At 38.9% G+C, this 17718-nt stretch overlaps 1 protein-coding gene across 2 annotated transcripts in view; it reads left to right on the plus strand.

Moving 5' to 3' along the window:
• The window catches only part of ARHGAP24 (Rho GTPase activating protein 24), a 528054-nt gene that overhangs the window by 18986 nt on the left and 491350 nt on the right, over window positions 1–17718 (plus strand). The window contains exon 1 of one of the 2 annotated variants that reach the window (XM_028848595.2): window positions 2578–2745. The exons of the other annotated variant lie outside the window; for it this stretch is intronic. Coding sequence (XP_028704428.1) covers window positions 2691–2745 — 55 coding nt within the window. The 5' untranslated portion in view covers window positions 2578–2690. Of the gene's footprint in view, window positions 1–2577; window positions 2746–17718 lie in introns of those variants that run through there. 2 annotated transcript variants of the gene reach the window in all.

Consider the following 17718-nt stretch of genomic DNA (forward strand, 5'->3'; position numbering starts at 1 on the left):
TGAAACCCTGTCTCTACTGAAAATACAAAAATCAGCTAGGCATGGTGGCGCCTGTAGTCTCAGCTACTTGGAGGCTGAGGCAGGAGAATCGCTTGAACCCAGGAGGTGGAGGTTGCAGTGAGCTGAGATCGCGCCATTGCACTCCAGCCTGGTCACAGAGCGGGACTCCGTCTCAAAAAAAAAAAAAAAAAAAAAAAAGTCTTGTCATGTAGGAAGTAAAATAACAGAAAATAGCCTTCTTTCAAGTTTCTGTAACTGAGTAAAAGACAAAACTGCATGAAAAGTCTCAAGAAAAAGAGTGAACTGGCCGGGCGTGGTGGCTCATGCCTGTAATCCCAGCACTTTTGGAGGCCCAGGCGGGCAGATCACAATGTCAGGAGTTCCAGGCCAGTCTGGCCAACACAGTGAAACTCCGTCTCTACTAAAAATACAAAAAAAAATTAGCCAGGTGTGGTGGTATGCGCCTGTAATCCCAGCTCAAGAGGCTGAGGCAGGAGAATGGCATGAACCCGGGAGGAAGAGGTTGCAGTGAACCGAGGTCCAGCCCAGGGGCTAGTGTGAGACTCCATCTCAAAAACAAAACAAAACAAAACCAAAACCAAACAAACAACAAAGAGTGACCTGAACCAAAAATGACCCTCCACTTTTACAAACCATTTTGTCTTCCTGAAAGACATGACCTATAAATGACCGAGTATGAACAGTATCTTTACACTTCTTTCTTTCCTTGATTTGTTTCCGGGTTTCAGGTAAGAGGTAAAGGGTCAGAAGGAAGACAGCGGCTAGTAGATGCTGAAAAGGAGAGCAATAGGCCAAGTCAAGTAAGTACAGAAGTACAGCATTTTTTTTGTTGTTTTTTTATTTTTTTCTGAGACGGAGTCTGGCTCTGACCCCCAGGCTGGAATGCAGTGGTGCGACCTCGGCTCACTGCAAGCTCCGCCTCCCGGGTTCACGCGATTCTCCTGTCTCAGCCTCTAGCTGGGACTACAGGGGGCCTCCACCACGCCCGGCTAATTTTTTTGTATTTTTAGTAGGGACGGGGTTTCACCGTGTGAGCCAGGATGAGTCTCAATCTCCTGACCTCGTGATCCGCCCGTCTTGGCCTCCCAAAGTGCTGGGATTACAGGCATGAGCCACTGGGCCTGGCCCACAAAAAAATTATTATTATTAATCAGAAATTACAGGATATAGGGGAGATTGGTTAATAGTAGTGTGTCTATTTTTAACAATGTATCAGAATGTAATACTCTATAGCATGGCAGGCGTTAAAAGCTTTTTCTGATGCCTAGATAGAAGTAGACAGAGGCATGAGAATGATTCAGTGCTCAGCTGTTTCTCCTTAGCTGTAATTTATGACTGACAGCATTATTTCTCTTGGATAGTGAAAGAAAATTTTAATCTTTTTATAGTACCACATATTGTATAGAATTTGTTTGTGTCTAATTTTGACTCTGTAGCTCCCCAAACCCTAGAGAACATGTGAAGTAGTTAGCCTACTCTTATCCTTGTCATGAGATTTTCATCTTTTATCTTAAATAGAATAGCGAACTCTTTCTTTCAGTGAAGGACTTTTCCTCTATTAGTCACACTTAGTGGTTACAAAGTTCTCTTTTCTTTTATACAAATGCCAACATTTTTGTAACTTCTTGGCTTATGAAGAGTGCCTGTTTAGAGTTACCAGGAACCATGAAAGGGAAGATACCATTGGTGTTTATTTACTGAGATTTAATAGGAGAGTCATTAATATGGCATTTTCACCCTTTTCCTGCCGAAATCTGGGAGAGCTTTTGGTTGCATATGCCTTTCAGGCTTAGCATTTGTAAAACAGGAACAGCTTGTGACTTTTACCATAGGACAGGGCTTTCAGCAGAAATAGGTCTATCACAATTACTGTGAATATGTGCACAGGAATCCTTGCTATGGTGGGAATGTTTATTTGTTTACTTTTCATAACCAACAGCAAACAACCCTTCTCTTGAAGAAGTATATTTCTCCTCTGGATTTTGAGAAAATTTTAACCTTTTGCATGATGTATATAGATCACCTTTTGACCACAAATATATGTCACATCACATTGGATAGGTTTCAAATCACAACCATGAAGTTCAACAACATACTGATAAAAATGGCCATGCAACAATGTGAAGATTAACATGTAGCAAGATCCAGGGTATATTAAGTTGTAATAATAAAAAAGGCACAGCCTTAGGTGCCCCATAGTTCATGGTTTGCACCACATTTTCACACAAGTTTTGTAGATGTCTAACTACAGACACTAGCACACATACTTTGGTGACAAGTCAAAAACCTTTTGGGAAATTAATATTATCCAAATGTGTTTTGGTGAAAGTCTATCCTTCCTGAGAAAAGTCCTGCCAACAAAATGTAGAGAAATGAGTATGAAATTTAGGAATGAACAAAAAAAGAAGTCATTTTGTGACATTTACAAGTGGACAAGGAAGGACGTCATTTTGGGCAAAGGGAACCCACATGCAAAACCGTGTTATGAGAATATTAGATATTTGGCAAATGTCCCAGAGTTTCATGTGAATTTGTACGCTGTTGATAAAGAGGAAGGAATGGAATCAGGAAATATGAAACGGTTAGAATGATTAAACTTGGTGACTAACAGAAGTAGTAAGGAAGAAAGGATTGGACATATCCTAACCAACGGAGCTTATTAGTCACAGATGTTGGTGAATAAATCCCACCATGCCCCATCTATTCCTGACAAGCGCAATCAAGGTACGAAATCATGTGCTTTGGTGAGACCTAGAGATAAGGTTTCATGTTTCAGTTCTGTCAAAATGCTCTGTGTAACACTGGGAAAACAACTGCTGTGAGCTTTAAATTCAGTATCTAGAAAATAATATTTATTTCTCAGAAATTTTGTAAAGATTAATTGTGAGAGAAGTCGCTTTGAAATAATTATGTAAATGCAAAATATGTTATCTTGTTGTCCACTGCTACTAATTGTTAACATTAAAAATGTATATCTGCAAAATCAGTTCTTCTATGTTAAATTAAGAAACTCAGCACCGGCCAGGCATAGTGGCTCCTGCCTGTAATCCCAGCACTTTAGGAGGCTGAGGTAGGTGGATCACCTGAGGTCAGGAGTTCAAGACCAGCCTGACCAACCTGGTAAAATCACCTTTGTACTAAAAATGCAAAACATGGTGGTACATGCCTGTAATCCTAGCTACATGGGAGAATGAGGCAGAAGAATTGCTTGAATCCGGGAGGCAGAGGTTGCAGTGAGCCAAGATCACGCCCATTACACTCCAGTCTAGGCGACAAGAGCAAAACTCAGTCTGAAAAAAAAAAAAAAAGAAAAAGAAGTGCAACATCATGTCCCTAATTTTTTAGTTATACTGTTGCAACAGCCTTTGAACACATGGCAGTTTTGCCAGGTTTGGGTCTCCCTCAGTGTTCAATTTCCTTCTCCATCTTTTAAGTTTCTATTCTAAATAAAACAAGAGGTAATTATGGTTGAGTTCCCTTTTCTCTTAAGTTGGCGAATAAAAAGTGTAGAGTCCTTTATGCAAGTAAAATAAATGCACAGGCTAATAGTTTATTTTCTTTTCTTTGGTAACAAGAACAAGGAGATTTTTGTGAGGAAACAAAATACTTGTTTGCGAAGAATTTGTGATACTGTGTCAAAGGTGACTAATATCTTGAATCTCATCCAGACACCTACTACAGGGGAATTAAGGACACAGTAAAATAATGGCCATCTTTTATACCTGGGTTGGCTCCTAACATCAAATTGTGATGTGGCTTGTGGAGTAGTGGGCTGCGCTTGGCCACACTAGTTTTGTGTGTGCTTTCTTTGCTCCTTTAAGCCAACACTAGAGAGAAAGCAGACTGAATAGTTGTGTTGCTATCTTCTCTGTGACCTACTTACTTTGGTATTCTAAATTTTTCAATTATGTTAATGGAAAAAGGAAGAGAGCCCTAGAAGAGAGTGACCTGTGCCCTGTTTGTGAGCTCAGCCTCATGCTGAACAGCCCTAACTCGCCACCCCAAATGGGGAAATCCATAAGCCTGTGTAGTTGTCTTAGCCACAAGGAAGTGAAGAGACCAAAGACAGTCTTTCTCTCCCAAAACCTAGAGAAGAATTAGAATTGTGGGGAATTGATCCCAGGAATCTACATTCTAACAGATTGCTCAAGTAAGCCTTCTCTACACTAAACTTCAAGAATATTTTTGAAAAATTTCACCATCTTTTATGATCCTTGTATTAGTAAATTAAATGTAGCCTTAATAATCAATAAGCACTTATCCACACTTATAAGAAAATGAAAGTTCCCTCTAAAAGCAAAGGAACAAATTAAGAACGTATTTTCAAATATCGTCATACATTTATTTTTTCTTTTATTTGCTTCAGACAACTTAGAATTTCACTATATAAACTAGTGCCATCCATGAGATCAGAGAAGAAACCTTACAGTTAAGCTCCTCACACTTATTCCACAGCTTATTCTTATTTATAATGAGCTTGTTGTTGTTTGCTTAGTAGTTATTACTAAGGGGTTATTACTTTCATTAGACCTTGCTTAGAATGTCTTCAAACTTAAATTATATATATTGTTTTAGAGTGAGAACATATACCAACATTTGAAAGAATATATAAATATGTATTTGGTAATGGCAACATTGCTAAAATAAATGTATGACCTTCTAAGTGACTGGTCTAAAAAGGGCATTGATGATAGGTTTAGTTCATATTGGAATTTCAAGCCTCTAGTTTTGTAAACAATCTTCCTATTTGATTTCAATGTTAATGAAATTCTCTGCTTTAAAATCATTCAGAAGATAGCATATACTGTCACTAGCAAGCATTCACATGGCTTTAAGTGGGAGAGAAATACTAGACGAAAACTAGAAAGCCTTTATCGCCACTTCATTTCCTGTTTTCCACTTGTCTTTGGTGATGATTCAAGGTTTAAATATTTGAAGCTATGAAAAATTAAGAATATTCTCCAGAGGTTCAAATGAAGAGAGCTCCTACCTAGCCTGCAGCTTTGGTTGAGGCCAGGATTGGCTCCTAGAATATTAGCTACTATGACTATCTTTCATTATCACCTCTTAGAGAAGGGAACCATTAAACAACGAAGAACAAACCAGAATAAGACAAAGAAACAGTTGGCTTAAAGATGACTGCTGAAGAAGAAATGTGTATAGAGATTCATCTAGGTCTATGCTGTTCCCTGTGGTAGTCACAGCTAATGATCATATGCATTGAGGTTAGTATGAATGAGGAACAGAGCTTTTAATTTAAGTTTCTAACTTTAATTTTAATGAATGTATATTTAAGTTTAATAATTGGTACTATTTTTAATTGTTGGAAAAAAATTTAAGCTTTTTTGGGGAACAACTCACCTCTGGAGATCTACTTTTTAAACTGTAAATTTTATGAAGCCTAATACCAATTAAGTATTTGTGATAAAATTTAGCATCCAAATTGAGATGTACTGGAAATGTAAAATACACACTAGATTTTTAAGACATAGTATGAAAAAAACAATATAAAATTTTCCCTAATATTTTAAAGTATGTTTACATGTTGAAATGATATATTTTGAGTGTGTTGGGTTTAAAATATGTTATTAAGATTAATTTCACCCATTTCTTTTTACTTTTTTAATGTAGATACTAGAAAATTTTAAATGTGGTTTCTATTATATTCCTGTGGGACAGTAGTCATCCAGATGCTTATGAAAGCCCAGATTTCTATAGTGCTGGAAACCGAGAAGTCTGGTGTTCCCTGGTATTCATTTCAATGCCATGGCTCTACAAGGGAATAAATATGTATTAATCAGTGGTGAAATATATCCTTGGAAAATAATTTGAAAACTTTATTACTGAGAATACAGATTATTAACTAAATGGTAATAGTACTATCCTAATAAGTGCCAACTCATCAAAACAACTAGGGATATTCAGAGTGAGGACTGTATAAATGTTTACCAAAATGTTTTTCTTGTTCCAGATTTCCTTCTTATAACTTTTAAGGTAATTTATTTTAGTCAGGATTAACTAAGCAAAATATGTGGTTATAATTATATCACATGATGCATATAAATTAAGCAATAACTATGAATCATCTCAGATGTGGAATGTTCATGGCCTCAGAGTGGAATACGGGAACTCATAAGACTTTTTTATTATTATGATACTTTAAGTTCTAGGTATATGTGCACAACGTGCAGGTTTGTTACATAGGTATACATGTGCCATGTTGGTTTGCTGCACCCATCCACTCGTCATTTACATTAGGTATTTCTCCTAATGCTATCCCTCCCCCAGCCTCCCACCCCCACAGGCCCTGGTGTGTGATGTTCCCCACCCTGTGTCCAAGTGTTCTCATTGTTCAGTTCCCACCTATTAGTGAGAACATGTGGTGTTTGGTTTTCTCTCCTTGTGATAGTTTGCTGAGAATGATGGTCTTCAGCTTCATCCATGTTGCTGCAAAGATATGAACTCATCCTTTTTTATGTCTGCATAGTATTCCATGGTGTGTATTTACGACATTTTCTTAATCCAGTCTATCACTGATGGGCATTTGAGTTGGTTCCAAGTCTTTGCTATTGTGAATAGTGCCGCAATAAACATATGTGTGCATGTGTCTTTATAGTAGCATGATTTATAATCCTTTGGATATATACCCAGTAATGGGATGGCTGGGTCAAATGGTATTGCTAGTTCTAGATCTTTGAGGAATCGCCACACTGTCTTCCACAATGGTTGAACTAATTTACACTCCCACCAACAGTGTAAATGCACTCATATTTCTCCACATACTCTGCAGCATCTGTTGTTTCCTGACTTTTTGATGATCACCATTCTAACTGGTGTGAGATGGTATCTCATTGTGGTTTTGATTTGCATTTCTGTGATGACCAGTGATGATGAGCATTTTTTCATGTGTCTATTGCCTGCATAAATATCTTCTTTTGAGAAGTGTCTGTTCATATTCTTTGCCCACTTTTTGATGGGGTTGCTTGTTTTTTTCTTGTAAATTTGTTTAGGTTCTTTGTAGAATTTGGATGTTAGCCCTTTGTCAGATGGGTAGAGTGCAAAACTTTTCTCCCATTCTGTAGGTTGCCTGTTCACTCTGATGGTAGTTTCTTTTGCCATGCAGAAGCTCTTTGTTTAATTAGATCTCATTTGTCTATTTTGGCTTTTGTTGCTATTGCTTTTGGTGTTTTAGTCATGAAGTCTTTGCCCATGTCTATGTCCTGAATGATATTGCCTAGGGTTTTTTTTCGGTTTTAGGTCTAACATTTAAGTCTTTAATCCATCTTGAATTAATTTTTGTGTAAGGTGTAAGGAAAGGATCCAGTTTCAGCTTTCTACATATGGCTAGCCAGTTTTCCCAGCACCATTTATTAAATAGGGAATCCTTTCCCCATTTATTGTTTTTGTCAGGTGTGTCAAAGATCAGATGGTTGTAGATGTATGGTGTTATTTCTGAGGCCTCTGTTCTGTTCTATTGGTCTATATATCTGTTTTGGTGCCAATACCATGTTATTTTGGTTACAGTAGCCTTGTAGCATAGTTTGAAGTCAGATAGTGTGATGCCTCCACCTTTGTTCTTTTTGCTTAAGATTGTCCTGGCAATGCGGGCTCTTTTTTGGTTCCATATGAACTTTAAGGTAGTTTTTTCCAGTTCTGTGAAGAAAGTCATTGGTAGCTTGATGGGGATGGCATTGAATCTATAAATTACCTTGGGCAGTATGCCCATTTTCATGATATTGATTCTTCCTATCCATGAGCATGGAGTGTTCTTCCATTTGTTTGTGTCCTCTTTTATTTCTTTGGGCAGTGGTTTGTAATTCTCCTTGAAGAGGTCCTTCACATCCCTTGTAAGTTGGATTCCTAGGTATTTTATTCTCTTTGTAGTAATTGTGAATAGGAATTCACTCATGATTTGGCTCTCTGTTTGTCTGTTATTGGTGTATAGGAATGCTTGTGATTTTTACACATAGATTTTGTACCCTGAGACGTTGCTGAAGTTCCTTATCAGCTTAAGGAGATTTTGGGCTTAGAAGATGGGGTTTTCTAAACATAGAATCATGTCATCTGCATACAGGGACAATTTGACTTCCACTTTTCCTAATTGAATACCCCTTATTTCTTTATCTTGCCTGATTTTCCTGATCAGAACTTCCAACACTGTGTTGAATTGGAGTGGTGAGAGAGGCCATCCTTGTCTTGTGCTGGTTTTCAAAGGGAATGCTTCAAATTTTTGCCCATTCAGTATGATATTGGCTTTGGGTTTGTCATAAATAGCTCTTATTATTTTGAGATACTTCTCATCAATACCTAATTTATTGAGAGTTTTAGCATGAAGTGCTGTTGAATTTTGTTGAAGGCCTTTTCTGTATCTATTGAGATAATCATGTGGTTTTTGTCATTGGTTCTGTTTATGTGATGGATTACGTTTATTGATTTGCATATGTTGAACCAGCCTTGCATCCCAGGGATGAAGCTGACTTGATTGTAGTGGATAAGCTTTTTGATGTTCTGCTGGATTCAGTTTGCCAGTTTTTTACTAAGGATTTTCGCATCAATGTTCATCAGGGGTATTGGTCTAAAATTCTTTTGTTGTTGTGTCTTTGCCAGGCTTTGGTATCAGGATGATGTTGGCCTCATAAAATGAGTTAGGGAGGATTCCCTCTTTTTCTATTGATTGGAATAGTTTCAGAAGGAATGGTACCAGGTCCTCTTTGTACCTCTGGTAGAATTTGGCTATGAATCTGTCTGGTCCTGGACTTTTTTTGGTTGGTAGGCTATTAATTATTGCCTCAATTTCAGAGCCTGTTATTGGTCTATTCAGAGATTCAACTTCTTCCTGGTTTAGTCTTGGGAGGGTGTATATGTCCAGGAATTTATCAATTTCTTCTAGGTTTTCAAGTTTATTTGCATAGCGGTGTTTATAGTATTTTCTGATGGTAGTTTGTATTTCTGTGGGATCGGTGGTGATATGCCCTTTATCATTTTTTATTGCATCCATTTGATTCTTCTCTCTTTTCTTCTTTATTAGTCTTGCTAGTGGTCTATCAATTTTGTTGATCTTTTGAAAAACCAGCTCCTGAATTCATAGATTTTTTGAAGGGTTTTTTTTTTGTGTGTCTCTATCTCCTTCAGTTCTGCTCTGATCTTAGTTATTTCTTGCCTTCTGCTAACTTTTGAATTTGTTTGCTCTTGCCTCTCTAATTCTTTTAATTGTGATGTTAGCGTGTTGATTTTAGATCTTTCCTGCTTTCTCTTGTGAGCAGTTAGTGCTATAAATTTCCCTCTACACACTGCCTTAAATATGCCCCAGAGATTCTGGTACGTTGTGTCTTTGTTCTCATTGGTTTCAAAGAACATCTTTATTTCTGCTTTCATTTAGTTATTTACCCAGTAGCCATTCAGGATCAGGTTGTTCAGTTTCCACGTAGTTGTGCAGTTTTGAGTGAGTTTCTTAATCCTGAGTTATCTGATTGCACTGTGGTCTGAGAGACAGTTTCTTGTGATTTCTGTTCTTTTACATTTGCTGAGGAGTGCTTTACTTCCAATTATGTGGTCAGTTTTAGAATAAGTGCGATGTGGTGCTGAGAAGAATGTGTATTCTATTGATTTGGGGTGGAGAGTTCTGTAGATGTCTATTAGGTCTGCTTCGTACAGAGCTGAGTTCCAGTCCTGGATATCCTTGTTAACCTTCTGTCTCATTGCTCTAATATTGACAGTGGAGTGTTAAAGTCTCCCATTATTATTGTGTGGGAGTCTAAGTCTCTAAGGACTTGCTTTATGAATCTGGGTGCTCCTGTATTTGGTGCATATATATTTAGGATAGATAGCTCTTCTTGTTGAATTGATCCGTTTACCATTATGTAATGGCCTTCTTGGTTTCTTTTGATCTTTGTTGGTTTAAAGTCTGTTTTATCAGAGACTAGGATTGCAACCCCTGTTTTTTTGTTTGTTTGTTTTTTTTTGTTTTGTTTTTGGTTTCCATTTGCTTGGTAGATCTTCCTCCACTGCATGTGAGATGGATCTTCTGAATACAGCACACGGATGGGTCTTGACTCTTTATCCTATTTACCTGTCAGTGTCTTTTAATTGGGGCATTCAGTCCATTTACATTTAAGGTGAATATTGTGATGTGTCTATCTGATCCTGTCATTATGATGTTAGCTGGTTATTTTGCCTGTTAATTGATGCGGTTTCTTCATAGCATTGATAGTCTTTACAATTTAGCATGTTTTTGCAGTGACTGGTACCAGTTGTTCCTTTCCATGTTTAGTGCTTCTTTCAGGAGCTCTTGTAAGGCAGGCCAGGTGGTGACAAAATCTCTCAGAATTTGCTTGTCTATAAAGGATTTTATTTCCCCTTCACTTATGAAGCTTAGTTTGGCTGGATATGAAATTCTGGGTTGAAAATTCTTTTCTTTAAGAATGTTGAATATCAGCCCCCACTCTCCTCTGGCTTGTAGGGTTTCTGCTGAGAGATCTGATGTTAGTCTGATGGGCTTCCCTTCATGAGTAACCAGACCTTTCTCTCTGGCCGCCCTTAACATTTTTTCCTTCATTTCAACCTTGGTGAATCTGACGATTATGTTTCTTAGGGTCGCTCTTCTTGAGGAGTATCTTTGTGGTGTTCTCTGTATTTCCTGAATTTGAATGTTGGCCTGCCTTGCTAGGTTGGGGAAGTTCTCCTGGATAATATTCTGAAGAGTGTTTTGCAACTTGGTTCCATTCTCCCTGTCACTTTCAGGTATGCCAATCAAATGTAGATGTGGTCTTTTCACATAGTCCCATATTTCTTGGAGGCCTTGTTTCTCTTTACTGTTTTTTCTCTAAACTTGTCTTCTCACTTTAGTTTATTAATTTGATCTTCAATCACTGATACACTTTCTTCCACTTGATCAAATTGGCTACTGAAGCTTGTGCATGCATCACAAAGTTCTCATGCCATGGTTTTCAGCTCCATCAGGTCATTTAAGGTCTTCTCTACACTGTTTGTTCTAGTTAGCCCTTTGTCAGGCCTTCTTTCAAGGTTTTTAGCTTCTGCTTGTGATGGGTTAGAATATGCTCCTTTAGCTGAGAGAAGATTGTTATTACCGATCTTCTAAAGCCTAGTTCTGTTAACCCGTCAAAGTCATTCTCCATCCAACTTTGTTCCATTGCTGGCGAGGAGCTGCAATCCTTTGGAGGAGAAGAGGCACTCTGGTTTTTAGAATTTTCAGCTTTTTGCCCTGGTTTCTCCCTATCTTTGTGGTTTTATCTACCTTTGGTCTTAGATATTGGTACCTACAGATAAGGTTTTGGTGTAGATGTCCTTTTCATTGATGTTGATGCTATTCTGTTTGTTCATTTTCTGCCTAGCAGACAGGTCCCTCAGCTGCAGGTCTGTTGGAGTTTGCTGGAGGTCCACTCCAGACCCTGTTTGTCTGAGTATCACCAGTGGAGACTGCAGAACATCAAATATTGCATAAGAGCAAAGTTTTCTGCCTGATCCTTCCTCTGGAACTTTATCTCAGAGGGGCACCCACTTGTATGAGGTGTCAGTTGGCCCCTACTGGGAGGTGTCTCCCAGTTAGGATACACGAGGATCAGGGACCCACTGGGGGAGGCAGTCTGTCCGTTCTCAGAGCTCAAACGCCGTGCTGGAAGAACTACTGCTTTCTTCAGAGCTGTCAGACAGGGACATTTACGTCTGCAGAAGTTTCTGCTGCCTTTTGTTCAGCTATGCCCTGCCCACAAAGGTGGAGTCTATAGACACAGTATACCTTGCTGAGCTGTGGTGGGCTCCGCCCAGTTTGAGCTTCCTGGCCACTTTTTTTACCTACTCAAGCCTCAGCAATGGCAGATGCTTCTCCTCCAACCAGGCTGCAGCCTTGCAGGTTGATCTCATACTGCTGTGCTAGCAATGAGCAAGGTTCCGTGGGTTTGGGACCCACCAAGCCAGGCACGGGAGAAGATCTTCTGGTCTGCCAGTTGTGAAGGCCATGGGAAAAGCACATTATTTGGGCAGAAGTGTCCCATTTTTCCAGGTATGGTCTGTCACGGCTTCCCTTGGCTAGGAAAGGGAAATCCTCCAACCCCTTGCACTTCCCGGGTGAGGCAATGCCCCACCCTGCTTCGGCTTGCCCTCTGTGGGCTGCACCCACTGTCCAACCATTCCCAGTGAGATGAACCGGGTACCTTAGTTGGAAATGAAGAAATCACCCGTCTTCTGCATCAGTCATGCTGGGAGCTTCAGACTGGAGCTGTTCCTATTCAGCTGTCTTGGAATGGGATCCAAGCCTTTTTTTTTTTTTTTTTTTTTTTTTTTTTAACCCATATGGAACTTAGAAATGTGATAAAATAGGTAAAACACACGGTTAGAAAATTGGATATATAAACAGCACATTTAATAAAAGACTAAATTTGGTAGATTCTAATTGTTCAGGAAATTAATGGAAAGCTAAATCAATATGAACTGAGATTTTAAAATGAAGCTGTACAGCAGAAGTGGGACTTGAGCTTGGATGGTTGAATTTGCATGAACTGAGGGAGAATGCTTCCAGAGATCTGCATATAGACACATTGGACCTTCTGTTGGATCACTGATCACTTTCCTCTATTTACTTGTCTTTTAAAAATATTTTATTATTTTATTTTTTTTTTTTAGAGACAGGGTTTTACTCTGTCACCGAAGCTGAAGTGCAGTGGTGTGATCATGGCTCACTGCAGTCTTAACATACTGGGCACAAGTGATCCTCCTGTCTCAGCCTCTTGAATAGCTAGAACTATAGGTGTGCACTATTATTTACCTTTTTATTTACTGGTACGTGGACTCTTTGAGGACAATGATTCTGTTTGTTTCATCTTATCCATCTCAAAGCTTTTGGTGCCTAGCTTATGGTAGCTATTTTGTGTGTATTTGTGAATGTCATCAGTGATAAGTGTCTGTGTAAATAACTGACAGCATTTCCATCAGCAGAAAGAGAATAAGCAATGAAATGGTGATGAGCATGAGTGTTATAAGTTGTGGGTAGCAAAAGACCCTCTATGGCTGGATAGTTCTGTTTTCTGACCTAAAAATAGTGAAAATGACTCCTCACTTCTTCACCAGGTTATGGAAGGTGTTTGCATGGTAAGTGAAAGGACTTGATAAAATATAAGGGACTATGTAAATCCAAGATTTCATTATTACCTGTAGGGACAGGTTCTTATTCATCTTTGTAATTATTGCCTTGAATAGAAGTGATATTCAATAAATAGTTATTTAATAAATAAATCAACAAATGAATGGGCATTTCCTACCCTTGTCACCTTCTTTGTTTTCCTCCCTGATAGACAGTCATTCTTATTAGAAAAGTATCTAAAATATTATTAAATAAACTTAGATGAGAAGCTTTGATGTCTTTTCTTATGAATAAAGTTGATGTGCATAAATCCATGGACATTTTTATATCTCTTTTGCATTTTCAGCACCATATTTTTTTTTCTAATTCTTAGGTAATTAACAGATTCAGATTTTTGAAGTTCCCAGATATATGACCTCAGGATTGAATTTTTCCTCTGGAGAGAAAACATATCTCAATTGAAATATACCTTACATTGCTCTTGTAGTTTTTCCAATGTAAAGCAGATAGAGAAAACATAAAAACATTTTCTGAAATACTGATTCAAAAATACACTAAGGAAATAATTTGGGGGAAATGAGGGCAAGATTTTTATTAGGGAAGATACTGCATTATTTTATGCTAATTTTCAACTTTTAAAAATACTAACTTTAACAAGGGAAGATACCACCTGAAAATAAAAATTTGCAGAATTGAGTGGGTTATTTTGAAAGTTACAGGAGTGATCTTCCGTTCCTAAATTATAGCTTTAAATGAAGTGTTTCTCTGCCTGATGCCTAAGCATTTGACCTAAGGCAAAAAGACTGAGTTTTGTCATCTCCAGCCAAAAGAGAAACACAATACAGATCTTAAAGATAGAACTCCAGCACCCTGTCTCTAAGCTCTGATAAATCTTGTGTAATATTTTTCCCTTCCATTCCCATGCTATCGCCTTTCCCCACACTCTTGCCATTTGATGCCTGGACTATTGGTGTTTTGCACAAAGGTTTCACCTATTTGCATATCTTAATAAACCACAGCTTTTATCATCTTTCTCCCCTCTCCACGGATCTCCCCTCTCCACGGATCCCCTGTCCTCTTGCTGTGACTTGACAGCCAAACTGGCCGGGTCAGCCTGATTTCTCCATATGTTCTAACCCATAGTCCCAGTCTTCCTATTGTCCTCCCACATTCCAAGGTCTCTCTTATCTCTAGGCCTTTCCCTCTGTGACATTTCCTCCTCTCTCCCTGTGTGAGTCTTGCTTGTCGGGTCTGGTTCCTTCTGCCCTTCCATGAAGCCTTCCCTCAGTCCGTTTCTGCATAAACTATCACTGCATTGTCTGAAGTTTTAGAGAACTTTCTAGCTATGCAATAGCTTATAAAATTCTAATTTTTAGTATTATCTTTTATGCATGGGTCTTAACTGGAAATGTCTTAAGTGAATTTAAGAATTCTAAAATATAAGGAAAAGGGATGGCTAGATTATTAAAAAACACATTTGAAAATGTGTGTCATGTGTTACGAAAACAAAATTCTTAGTATATTAAATATATAAATATTTTTCTAGCACAGAAAGTTGAAATGATACCTAATGAACAGTTTCTCTCTACAGAACTCTTTCTTTATTCTTGTGTTTTGAAATGCTCATCTGCTATAACCTGGTAGCATGTTTATTTTTGTTTATTTTTATTTATTTATTTATTTATTTATTTATTTATTTGAGACAGAGTCTCACTCTGTTGCCCAGGCTGGAGTGCAGTGGCGCAATCTCGGCTCACTGCAAGCTCCACCTCCCGGGTTCACACCATTCTCCTGCCTCAGCCTCCTGAGTAGCTGGGACTCAGGCACCCACCACCACATTCGGCTGATTTTTTGGTATTTTTAGTAGAGACGGGGTTTCACTGTGTTAGCCAGGATGGGCTCGATCTCCTGACCTCATGATCTGCCTGCCTCTGCCTCCCAAAGTACTGGGATTACAGGCATGAGCCATCGCGCCCGGCCTGTTCTTGAAGCACAATGAAGATCTGGTCTGGCATCTGTTCTTTTAATGCTCCTGACTTTCATTTTATTTATTTATGATGCTTTTCCTGGTTTGATTATATTAAAGAATGATTTTACTTTCTTTGAACCCAGAAGCTTTTCATGTGATGTTTAATTATGTTCACATTTATATTTATAATATGTAATATATACTTATAAGTGGAATATATTACATTTAAAATGCCCCTTTTGTATTATGGACTGCTGTGATTGTGTTTATTACTAGGAAGTCCTGCTCCTAATAAATACAATATTTGAACAGCACAAAAATAGAGTGGTGGCAAGATGCGCCTCCATATGGATGGCCCTTGATCTTTACTATCCAGAAATGTTTCTCAAAGATCAAGCCAAACCACATTTGGCTCTTGGCACTAAAGAACTTGGACTTTGATAGTGATCAAGTATTGCATGTGATGTGGCGGCTCTTAAAAGGGACTCTTCAAAATAAAGTGATGGTAATATACACTGCTCTTTTGTTTCAGAGTAAAGACTTTGCCAAGATGAGAAAAATAAAAAATGAGAGTTTTATAAGAGTATTTTCCTCCGTTGGGTTTTTGACCAGATACTTATCACTGTGAAAGTGCCATGGAATGTGCCTTATTTCATTCTGTGTCAGCTGGCACTAAGACCCTGAGGAAAATATTTGCTATGCATGCCAGTGAACAGAAAGACCAAATTTCCCACCTTCACACATATTCAGCATATTTTCTCTCCTAATGTACCACTCCCTTTTTCTTTGACTCCTTCTTTTCCCCCTCTCTCCCTCTCCTTTTCTCCCTCTCTACCCCTTTTCCTTCTTCCCTTCTTTTTCCTTCTCTCCCTCCCCTCTCCCCCTTACTCTTCCAACCCCTTTCCCTCTCTTGCCTTCCTTTTTATCTCTTTTCTTCTCCTTCTTCCCTCCCCTCTCTCTCCCTTGTCTCCCTGTCTTCCCCTCCCTCCCCTGTCCTTCCCAGGTTTTCCAGGAGCCTCCTCTTCTCTCTCCAGGCTCATTTTTTCCCCCACTGCTCTATGTACCCTGCTTTTCCTCTGTGGTCATTTATTTCCTTATCACCTTCATGGCAATAGGTCTTCAATACATTCCTCTTCCCCCTCCCCCTCCCTCCCCCTTCCCCTCCCTCCCCCTCCCTCCTCCTCTCCCTCCCTCCTCCTCTCCCTCCCTCCTCCCTCCTCCTCCTCCTCCTCCTCCTCCTCCTCCTCCTCCTCCTCCTCCTTCTTCTTCTTCTTCTTCCTCTTCTCTCTCTCTCTCTCTCTCTTCCTCTGAGTCTCTATTCTCACTGCCATTTCTTTCTTTGGAAAGGAGAATCCATGACTCTGCTCTGATAAAATGCTGGCTGCATAGTAACGGTATATGATGTAAACTTGTCTTGTTTACCCACCCTAGTATTAGTCTGTTTCTTCTAAAGGAGTTCTTATAGTATGGTAATTCAAATAAAGCCATCTGACAGCCACCCAGAAAATACAAAGAATCCTTTCTGAAGATGATAATTGCTTCAGAATAAATATTGGTTATTCCAGTAATTCAAAAGGATAGAATTAAGCTATTTTAGAAAACATTTTAAAATAATTACAAAAATTGTGCTTACCACAGCTGAGGCAGAAAATAAGAATTCTGATTTTTTAAAAATCTGTCTTCTGGAGATCTTTGTGTAAGTTGGAATCTAATAAAATTGAAAAATTATATATCTTCTAAGTGTAATTAAATGTTTCTTTAATGATCTAGGAAAGACTTTCAACTGATGTGCCCTCCAAAGGCTTTGGAGTTAGGCACTACATTAGTTTTCCAGGGTTGCTGTATCAAAGTACCACAAACTGGGTGGTTTTAAACAAAAGAAATTCACTGTCTTTTTATTTTATTTTATTATTTTATTTTATTGAGATGGAATTTTGCTCTTGCTGCCCAGCTGGAGTGCAATGGCATGATCTCGGCTCACTGCAACCTCTTCCTCAGGGGATCAAGCAATTCTCCTGACTCAGCCTCCCACGTAGCTCGGATTACAGGCATGTGCCACCATGGCTGGCTAATTTTTTTGTATTTTTAGTAGAGACGGAGTTTCTCAACGTTGGTCAGGTTGGTCTCAGACTCCCGACCTCAGGTAATCCACCCACCTTAGTCTCCCAAAGTGCTGGGATTATAGGCGTGAGCCACCACACCCGGCCAAAATTCACTGTCTAATGGTTTTGGAGGTTAGATGTGCAGAATCAAAGTGTCAGGAGGGCCATGCTCCCTCTGAAGCCTGTAGGGGAATCCTTCCTTTCCTCTTCCTAGTTTCTGGTGGTTTGCTGGAAATCCTTGACTTGCAACTGTATAACTCTAATCTTCATCAGAACATGATGCTTTCCCTGTGCGTCTCTCTGCCATCACACAGCCTTCTGCTTACGAGGACATCAGTCATGTTGCATTAGAGGCCATTCTTCTCCCTTATGGCATCCTCTTAACTATGTTTGCCACAAACCTGCTTCCCAAATAAGGCCACATTCTGAGGTAGTGAGGGTGAGGACCTCACTGTATCTTTTTTCGAGGGCGTACAATTCAACCCATGCCCCATTCTGAGTTCAAGTCTCATTTCCTCCACGAAGTAACT

Source organism: Macaca mulatta, chromosome 5, assembly GCF_049350105.2.
Source record: "Macaca mulatta isolate MMU2019108-1 chromosome 5, T2T-MMU8v2.0, whole genome shotgun sequence".
NCBI classification, from domain to species: domain Eukaryota; kingdom Metazoa; phylum Chordata; class Mammalia; order Primates; family Cercopithecidae; genus Macaca; species Macaca mulatta.